This window comes from Somniosus microcephalus, chromosome 19 (genome assembly GCF_052327205.1).
Source record: "Somniosus microcephalus isolate GS21.2 chromosome 19, FLI_Smic_1.0, whole genome shotgun sequence".
Taxonomy (NCBI): Eukaryota; Metazoa; Chordata; class Chondrichthyes; order Squaliformes; family Somniosidae; genus Somniosus; species Somniosus microcephalus.
The window spans coordinates 59568610-59577871 of NC_141005.1; the positions used below are offsets into that span (position 1 = coordinate 59568610).

At 46.6% G+C, this 9262-nt stretch overlaps 1 protein-coding gene and 1 non-coding gene across 2 annotated transcripts; both read right to left on the bottom strand.

Annotated features, from left to right (window-relative positions):
* Positions 1 to 898: 898 nt before the first annotated feature.
* Positions 899 to 8204, bottom strand: triap1 (TP53 regulated inhibitor of apoptosis 1). The gene is made up of 2 exons (XM_085961857.1): positions 7942 to 8204; positions 899 to 1454 (listed from the first exon to the last, which is right to left on the bottom strand). Exons 1-2 carry the CDS (start codon positions 8086 to 8088, stop codon positions 1362 to 1364), a joined length of 240 nt encoding a protein of 79 aa, XP_085817983.1. The 5' UTR covers positions 8089 to 8204; the 3' UTR covers positions 899 to 1361.
* A 466-nt stretch (positions 8205 to 8670) lies between these two features.
* trnak-uuu (transfer RNA lysine (anticodon UUU)) lies at positions 8671 to 8743 on the bottom strand. The gene has a single exon. It is a non-coding gene; the product is annotated as a tRNA-Lys (tRNA).
* Positions 8744 to 9262: the final 519 nt, after the last annotated feature.

Consider the following 9262-nt stretch of genomic DNA (forward strand, 5'->3'; position numbering starts at 1 on the left):
GCATTACGAACCACATACACATTTCTCTCACTGAGCCACAGAAGTTAGAAGACCCTTTTTTTCTCTCTCTCAAACCTCATGCAAGTTAGTTTGCATAATTTATATTCTACTGTTATATGCTCAAACTTTAACTACATCAGACAGGTTCTGTTCACATAATTTTTATAGCTTACAGCCAAAAGAATATTCAGCACTGGTCCTACATAGAAACAGAAGTAGGCCATTCAGCCACTCAAGTAGACCATGGCTGATCCTGTACATCAACACCATTTACCTGCCTTTGCTCCATATTCCTCGATACCCTTACCCAACAAAAATCTGTCTATCCCAGTCCTGAAAATTTCAATTGACCCAGCATCCACAGCTTTTTAGGGGAGCAAGTTCCAGATTTCCTCTACCCTTTGTGTGAAAAAGTGCTTTTCAATTTCACTCCTAAATGGCCAAGCTCGAATTTTAAGATTATACCCTCTTGTTATGGACCAGAGGAAATAGTTTATCTGTATTTACCCGATCAAATCCTTTAATCATTTTAAATACCTCGATTAGATCACTCCTCAACCGTCTAAACTCAAAGGAATACAAGCCAAGTTTCTGAAACCCATCCTCGCAATTTAACCCTTTAAGCCCTGGTATAATTCTGGTGAATTTGCGCTGTACCCACTCCAGGGCCTCCCGCTGATGTTCTCCTACTGCTGTCCCTGGTGAGGTAAGCTAACTCACAACAGACCAAAGAGCAAACCTGGAAACGTCCTCGTCTGCATGGGTCAGCTACTCACTGCTTACCCAGGTGAGCCATCAGGGGAGCAATAATTCAACGTAACCAAATATGTAGCTGCACCACAACAGTGAGTGAAGTCAACATATACATACAGGAATTAAATAAAGGTTAAGAGAGGCAGAAGATTTAAGGGAATATATTAAAACTTTGTCTGTTACAAAATGTTACTTTCATATATAATGTACTCATTCAGAGCAAAAAGCAAACGGTGATTTATACATTAGAGCAGTACATTCTCATATGATTTGGGTATCATATCTACATTTACCACCTCCGTCACAAAGACATTTCATTCGCTTCAAGCAAGTTAGAAAAACTGTACAAGGAAAATACAAAATTCACCCGACTTCCTCATATCTGGCACCAGGTTTTTTTTTGTAAATGTTTCTCTGATGATTCGCTGCTGTCATTCTGAAAATAAAAATTTTAAACTACAGAGTCCAACAGCATTCTGTTAAATCCTGCTCTCTGCATCCGATGTCTTGATATTCCCGACACGTGGCTGTGTAGATGTCTTTACCACAGTGATGCTAATTTAACCACATGAAAAAATTGGAGGCAAGAATCCAGTGCCATTGTCACATCACGATGAACCGCCACTTCCACAAGGCTTTTCCCGCTTGGGTCCCATGAATTCCAGTCCTTCAATAGGGATTTCCTTTTCCTTGATGGCTTTCTGTAATGAAAATAATGTTTTCTCATTAAAAAGCACAAGCTCTGCTGGAAAATGGGAACCCACCGATAGGGAAATATTAATTTAAAAACAAAAAACGGACAAAGACCAAGCTTCCTTGATGGTTTAGTCAGTGCGTGTAATATGTGGTAATGGTGCGGCCTTGACTCACTGTTTCTGGAGTCAGAAGGATCATGGGTTCAAGCCCCACTCCAGAGACTGGAGCACATATTCCAGTCTGACACTGGGTGAAATGCTGAGCTACACTGTCAGAGGTGCCATCTATAAATAAGATGTTAAACTGAGACCCCTCCTAGCTCGATGTAAAAGATCCCATAGCACTGTTTGAAGAGTTTCCCTGGTGTCATGGCCAACCTTTATCCCTCAACCAACATCACTAAAACAGATTACAGTATTTGGTTATTTATCAGTTGATTGCAAGAGCTTGCTGTGCATAAATTGGCTGCTGCATTTTCCTACATTAAAACAATTAACAGTTCAAAAATTACTTAATTGGCTGTGAAGCACTTTGGGACATCCTGAGGTTGTGTAAGGTGCTGTGTAAACATTCCAAGGCACTGATTAAATCGCTAATGGACCTACAATAGGAGAACGATCACTGGGAGTCGGGATTCTTCCGACTCAGCTCTAGATAACGCTACAAGATGGGGTGAGCCATAGCTGGACAAGCAGTGGGAAACAGGTCTGATAAACTACATGGTGTTAGAAGGTTAAACTCCAGCAGTATACACACACACACACACACAAAGTCTTGGCTGAAATTTACAGCACAGAAGGAGCTCTCCAGCCTAATCCCACTTTCCAGCACTTGGTCCATATCCTTGTAGGTTACGGCACTTCAAGTGCACATCCAAGTACTTTAAATGTGATGAGGGTTTCTGCCTCTACCACCCTTTCAGGCAGTGAGTTCCAGACCCCCACCACCCTCTGGGTGAAAAGATTTCTCCTCAAATTCCCTCTAAACCTCCTACCAATTACTTTAAATCTATGTCCCCTGGTTATCAACCCCTCTGCTAAGGGAAATAGGTCCTTCCTATCCACTCTATCTAGGCTCATCATTTTATACACCTCAATTAAGGTCGCCCCTCAGCCTCCTCTGTTCCAAAGAAAACAACCCCAGCCTATCCAATCTTTCCTCATAGCTAAAATTCCCCAGCCCAGGCAACATCCTCGGAAATCTCCTCTGCACCCTCTCTAGTGCAATCACATTCTTCCTGTAATGTGGTGACCAGAACTGCACGCAGTACTCTAGCTGTGGCCTAACTAGTGTTTTATACAGTTCCGGCATAACCTCCCTGCTCTTATATTCTCGGCTAATAAAGGCAAGTATCCCGTATGCCTTCTTAACAGCCTTATCTACCTGTCAATGAGGGTAGTGTGTTTGATATAGTCGATATGGATTTTAGCAAGGCTTTTGATAAGGTCCTGCATGGCAGACTGGTCACAAAAGTAAAAGCACATGGGATCCAAGGCAAAGTGGCAAGTTGGATCCAAAATTGGCTCAGAGGCAGGAAACAAAGAATCATGGTCAAAGGGTGTTTTTGTGACTGGAAGGCTGTTCCAGTGGGGTTCTGCAGGGCTCAGTACTGGGTCCTTTGCTTTTTGTGGTATATATAAATAATTTGGACTTGAATGTAGGAAGTATGATTAAGAAGTTTGCAGATGATACAAAAATTGGCCGTGTGGTTGATAATGAAGAAGAAAGCTGTAGACCGCAGGAACATAGTGGTTAGCACTGTTGCCTCACAGCGCCAGGGACCCGGGTTCGAATCCGGCCTCGGGTGACTGTCTGTGTGGAGTTTGCACATTCTCCCTGTGTTTGCGTGGGTTTCCTCCGGGTGCTCTGGTTTCCTCCCACAGTCCAAAGATGTGCGGGTTAGGATGATTGGCTATGATAAATTGACCCTTAGTGTTAGGGGGATTAAATACGTGGGGTTACGGGGATAGGGTGGGATATGTGTTGGTGCAGGGGTTACGGGGATCGGGTGGGATATGTGTCGGTGCGGGCTCGATGGGCCGAAATGGCCTCTATCTGCACTGTGGGGTTTCTGTGATTCTGTGACTGGTCTGGTGGGCAGAACAGTGGCAAATGGAATTCAATCCGGAGAAGTGTGAGGTAGTGCATTTGGGGAGGGCTAACAAGGCAAGGGAATACACAATAAATGGTAGGACACTCAGAAGTGCAGAGGAGCAGAGGGACCTTGGAGTGCATGTCCACAGATTCCTGCTACCTTCCTTGTTACCTCCTCAAAAACTCCAATCAAGTTAGTCAGACACGACCTTCCCTTAACAAATCCATGCTGACTGTTCCTGATTAATCCGTGTCTTTCTAAATGAAGATTTATCCTGTCCCTCAGAATTTTTTCCAATAATTTTCCCACCACCGAGGTTAGGCTTACTGGCCTGTAATTACTCGGTCTGCCCCTTTCTCCCTTTTTAAGCAACGGTACCACGTTAGCAGCCGTCTGGCACCAGACCTGTAGCCAGAGAGGATTGGAAAATGATGGTCAGAGCCTCTGCTATTTCTTCCCTTCCTTCTCTCAACAGTCTGGGATATATTTCATCCGGGCCTGGGGATTTATCCACTTTCAAAGATGGTAAACCCCTTAATACTTCCTCTTTCACTATATTTATTTCATCTAATATTTCACTCCTCCTCCCTGATTGCGATGTCTGCATCGTCCCTCTCTTGTGAAAACAGACGCAAAATATTCATTAAGAACCATACCCATGTCTTCCACCTCCACACACAGGTGACCTTTATGGTCCCTAATAGGCTCTACTCTTACTTTAGTTATCCTCTTGCTCTTAATGTATTTATAAAACATCTTTGGGTTTTCTTTGATTTTAGTTGCCAATATTTTCTCATGCCCTCTCTTTGCTTTCCTAATTTCCTTTTTAATTTCCCCCCTGCACTTTCTATACTCCTCCAGGGTTTCTGCAGTATTGAGTCCTCGGTATCTGTCATAAGCTTCCCTTTTTTTCTTTATCCTACCCTGTACTGTATGCCCCTTGACATCCAGGGAGCTCTAGATTTGTTAGTCCCACCCATTTTCTTTAAAGGAACATACTTGCTCTGAACCCCCACTATCTCCTCCTTGAATGCCTCCCACTGCTCTGACACTGATTTAACTTCAAGTTTCTGTCTGCAGTCCACTTTGGCTAAATCACATCTCAGCTTAGTAAAATTAGCTTTTCCCCAATTGCGAACTTTTATTCCTGGTCTATCCTTGTCCTTTTCCATAACTACACTAAATCTAACTGAATGATGATCACTACCACCAATATGTTCTCCCACTGATACCCTTTCCACCTGCCCAGCTTCATTCCCTAAAACTAGGTCCAGAACCACCCCCTCTCTTGTTGGGCTTGCTACGTACTGGCTAAAAAAGTTCTCCTGAATGCATTTTAAGAATTCTGCTCCCTCTATATCTTCCACACGAAGCACCAAGCACTCGGGTGAGAAGTGTCCTTATGAGGAGGGTGCGTGCACTTCATATTTGGCCAACAGAAACCAGATGGTTGCTGTGGATCTCAGCAGTTTAATTTGAAGACTCTTAACATTGCGATGGGTTTCCAGTCACAGTCTCAGAATAAAGGGGTCAGCCATTTAGGACGGAGATGAGGAGAAAGTCCTTCACTCAGAGGGTGGTGAATCTTTGTAATTCTCTACCCCGGAGGGCTGCGGAGGCTCAGTTGTCGAGTATATTCAAGACAGAGATCGATAGATTTTTGGATATTAAGGGAATCAAGGGATATGGGGATAGTGCAGGAAAGTGGAGTTGAGGTAGAAGATCAGCCATGATCTCATTGAATGGCGGAGCAGGCTCGAGGGGCCGAATGTCCTACTCCTGCTCCTACTTATGTTCTTATGTTCCACGTCAGGTAGCTGACCAGAAAAATCATCACGCTGGATGCTGGCTCTTTAATTGGTGCTATCAACTCTAACCCACTTTCCTTTACTGCTCTTCCTTTTCAAATATTTATCCAATTCCCTTCGGTTCCTTTATCCCCCACTCTGGGTGAGGGACTTCAATGTCCATCACCAAGAGTGGCTCGGTAGCACCACTACTGACTGAGCTGGCCGAGTCCTGAAGGACATAGCTGCCAGTCTGGGCCTGCGACAGGTGGTGAGAGAACCAACACGAGGGAAAAACCTACTTGACCACGTCTTCACCAATCTACCTGTTGCAGATGCATCTGTCCATGACAGTATTGGCAGCAATGACCACCGCACAGTCATTGTGGAGATGAAGTCCCATCTTCACACTGAGGACACCCTCCCATCATGTTGTGTGGCACTACCACCGTGCTCAATGGGATAGATTCATAATAGATCTAGCAGCTCAAAACTGGGCATCCATGAGGCACTGTGGGCCATCAGCAGCAGCATTCTACCATTACCATCAAGCCAGGGGACCAACCCTGGTTCAGTAAGGAGTGTCCTGCCACATCCAGTCATGAATGGTGGTGGACCATTAAACAACTAACAGGAGGAGGAGGCTCCATGAATATCCCCATCCTCAATGATGGTGGAGCCCAGCGCATGAGTGCAAAAGACAAGGCTGAAGCGTTTGCAACCATCTTCAGCCAGAAGTGCCGAGTGGATGATCCATATCGGCCTACACCCGAGGTCCCCACCATCACAGAAGCCAGTCTTCAGCCAATTCGATTCACTCCACGTGATATCAAGAAACGGCTGAGCACACTGGATACAGCAAAGGCTGTGGGCCCTAACAACATCCCAGCTATCGTGCTGAAGACTTGTGCTCCAGAACTAGCCACGCCTCTAGCCAAGCTGTTCCAGTACAGCTAAAACACTGGCATCTATCCAACAATATGGAAAACTGCCTAGGTATGTCCAGTCCACAAAAAGCAGGACAAATCCAATCTGGCCAATTACCGCCCAATCAGTCTACTCTCAAACATCAGCAAAGTGATGGAAGGTGTCATCGACAGTGCTATCAAGCGGCACTTACTCACCAATAACCAGTCACTGATGTCCAGTTTGGGTTCTGCCAAGACCACTCAGCTCCCGACCTCATTACAGCCTTGGTCCTAACATGGACAAAGGAGCTGAATTCCAGAGGTGAGGTGAGAGTGACTGCCCTTGACATCAAGGCAGCATTTGACCGAGTGTGGCATCAAGGAGCCCTAGTAAACATGAAGTGAATGGGAATCGGGGGGGGAAAACTCTCCACTGGCTGGAGTCATACCTAACACAAAGGAAGATGGTTGTGGTGATTGAAGGTCAATCATCACAACCCCAGGATTCGCTGCAAGAGCTCCTCAGGGCAGTGCCATAGGCCCAACCATCTTCAGCTGCTTCATCAATGACCTTCCCTCCAACATAAGGTCAGAAATGGGGATGTTTGCTGATGACTGTTCAGTGCCATTCACAACTCCTCAGATAATGAAGCAGTCCATGCCCGCATGCAACAAGACCTGGACAACGTTCAGGCTTGGACTGGTAAGTGGCAGGTAACATTCGCGCCGTACAAGTGCCAGACAATGACTATCTCCAACAAGCGAGAGTCTAACCACCGCCCCTTGACATTCAACAGCATTACCAGCGCCGAATCCCCCACCATCAACATCCTGGGAGTCACCATTGACCAGAAACTTAACTAGACCAGCCACATACATACTGTGGCAACAACAGCAGGTCAGAGGCTGGGTATTCTGCAGCGAGTGTCTCACCTCCTGACTCCCCAAAGCCTTTCCACCATCTACAAGGCACTAGTCAGGAGTGTGATGGAATACTCTCCACTTGCCTGGATGAGTGCAGCTCCAACAATACTCAAGAAGCTCAACACCATCCAGGAGAAAGCAGCCCGCTTGATCGGCACCCCATCCACCACCTTAAACATTCACTCCCTCCACCACCGGCACACCGTGGCTGCAGTGTGTACCATCTACAAGATGCACTGCAGCAACTTACCAAGGCTTCTTTGGCAGCACCTCCCAAACCCACGACCTCTACCACCTAGAAGAACAAGGACAGCAGGCGCATGGGAACACCACCACCTCCAAAATCCCCTTCAAATCACACAACATCCTGACTTGAAAGTATATCGTGGATCCTTCACCGTTGCTGGGTCAAAATCCTGGAACTCCCTCCTTAACAGCACTGTGGGAGTACCTTCACCACACGGACTGCTGCGGTTTAAGAAGGCGGCTCTCTCACCACCACCTTCTCAAGGGCAACTAGGGATGGGCAATAAATGCTGACCTTGCCAGTGACGCCCACGTCCCATATACGAATAAAAAATTCGTGGAGAGCACAGGATCGTGGAGTCTTACTAGACTTGCTTGAGCGGTTTGCTGCAGAACTCTCCCCAAGTACCTGACTCACTCCAAGATACCCAGCCTCTGCCTGGATAGCTGGCTCGGAGTCGCTGCCCCGGCCTCTCCCTCTCCCCGGCCGGCCTCTCCCTCTCCCTCTCCCTGACCCAGGCCTCAGCCTTACCCTCACGCACTCCTGGTACTGTTTAAAGAGTTCGCTGCACGGATCGGCGCTCCGTTCGCCCTTCAGGAACTTCTCGGCGAACCAGCGGTTGAAGCACAGATCGTATCCGCGCTTCAGCTCCAAGCACTCGGTGCCCACACTGTTCATATTCACCGCCCGCCTCAGGCCCGAGCCGCCAGCCCGCGTCACTGCAATGCAACGTGACAGCGGATCCGGGTCCGGCGGGCGGCGCCATAATTGATCCTGGCAGATAGTTTAAGCAACGGCTGCGGCCGCCATAATTAATCCTGGCAGATAGTTTAAGCAACGGCTGCGGCCGCCATAATTAATCCTGGCAGATAGCTTCAGCACTGCTGGGTGTCAGTGGCGCCATATCTGATCCTGGCAGCCACCGGCGCTGACTGGAGTAATACAGTTAGTGCGGAACGGGACTTGGCCCGTTGCTCGCGGTTTCTGGCCTCCGCCAATTTCCCGTCCTCGTTATTTTGCCTGCGATAAACTGTAACCCGCCATTCTGCTGTGTGCGGAGGAGAAACTCCAGGAGTAGCTGCTGGCGCTGGCCGCTGATTGCCGCTCAATACCGGTCTCTCAGGTCACCACAGCGGCCGGCCGGGGCTCTTCCCTTCTGTCAGAAATCGTTCAGTTTCAACTCTAAACGGTTTAGGATCAATAAAATACAATTTAACTTAATTAAAATTTTTAAAAAAAACAAGAAGCCAAAAAAGATACCGCCCGAACAGGGACTTGAACCCTGGACCCTCAGATTAAAAGTCTGATGCTCTACCGACTGAGCTATCCGGGCCCTGAAAATAAAACTGACTAGATCGAATTTACTGCATAGAAACAAGCCATGTGGGCTAATCAATCTCTGTAGGGACAAAAAGAAACTACTGCAGATGTTGGAAATCTGAAATAAAAACAGAAAATGCTGGAACTGGAAAAAAGCAGGAAATGGAACAGATTTTTAAGCAAGTGTAGGAGCTGGGAAAGGGGGGAGGGGATGAAAGAACAAAAGGGAAGGTCTGTGATAGGATAGAAGGCAGGAGAGTTTAAGAGACATTAAGAGATATTCAAAGCAAAAGGAGAAGGTAATGGGACAGGTTAAGAAACAAAAGATGGCTCTAGATGAAGTGTGAATTGCACTGGCAGAATGAAAGACAGCTGCCATGTGGGAGAGAAGAAAAGACACAAACAAAAAGTGTGGATAAAAAATATATATAGGATAGGGGCCGAGGTTATGATCTGAAATTGTTGAACTCTATGTTGAGTCCAGAAGGCTGTAAAGTACCTAATCGAAAGATGAGGTGCTGTTCCTCGAGCT

Bases quoted from the DNA above. Each gene is read 5' to 3' on its own strand.
- triap1 (XM_085961857.1), bottom strand. From the start codon at position 8,088: ATGAACAGTGTGGGCACCGAGTGCTTGGAGCTGAAGCGCGGATACGAT. The intron at 1,455-7,941 runs GTAAGGCTGAGG...TTTTCATTACAG, and splicing joins AGTACCAGGAGTGCGTGAGG to AAAGCCATCAAGGAAAAGGA.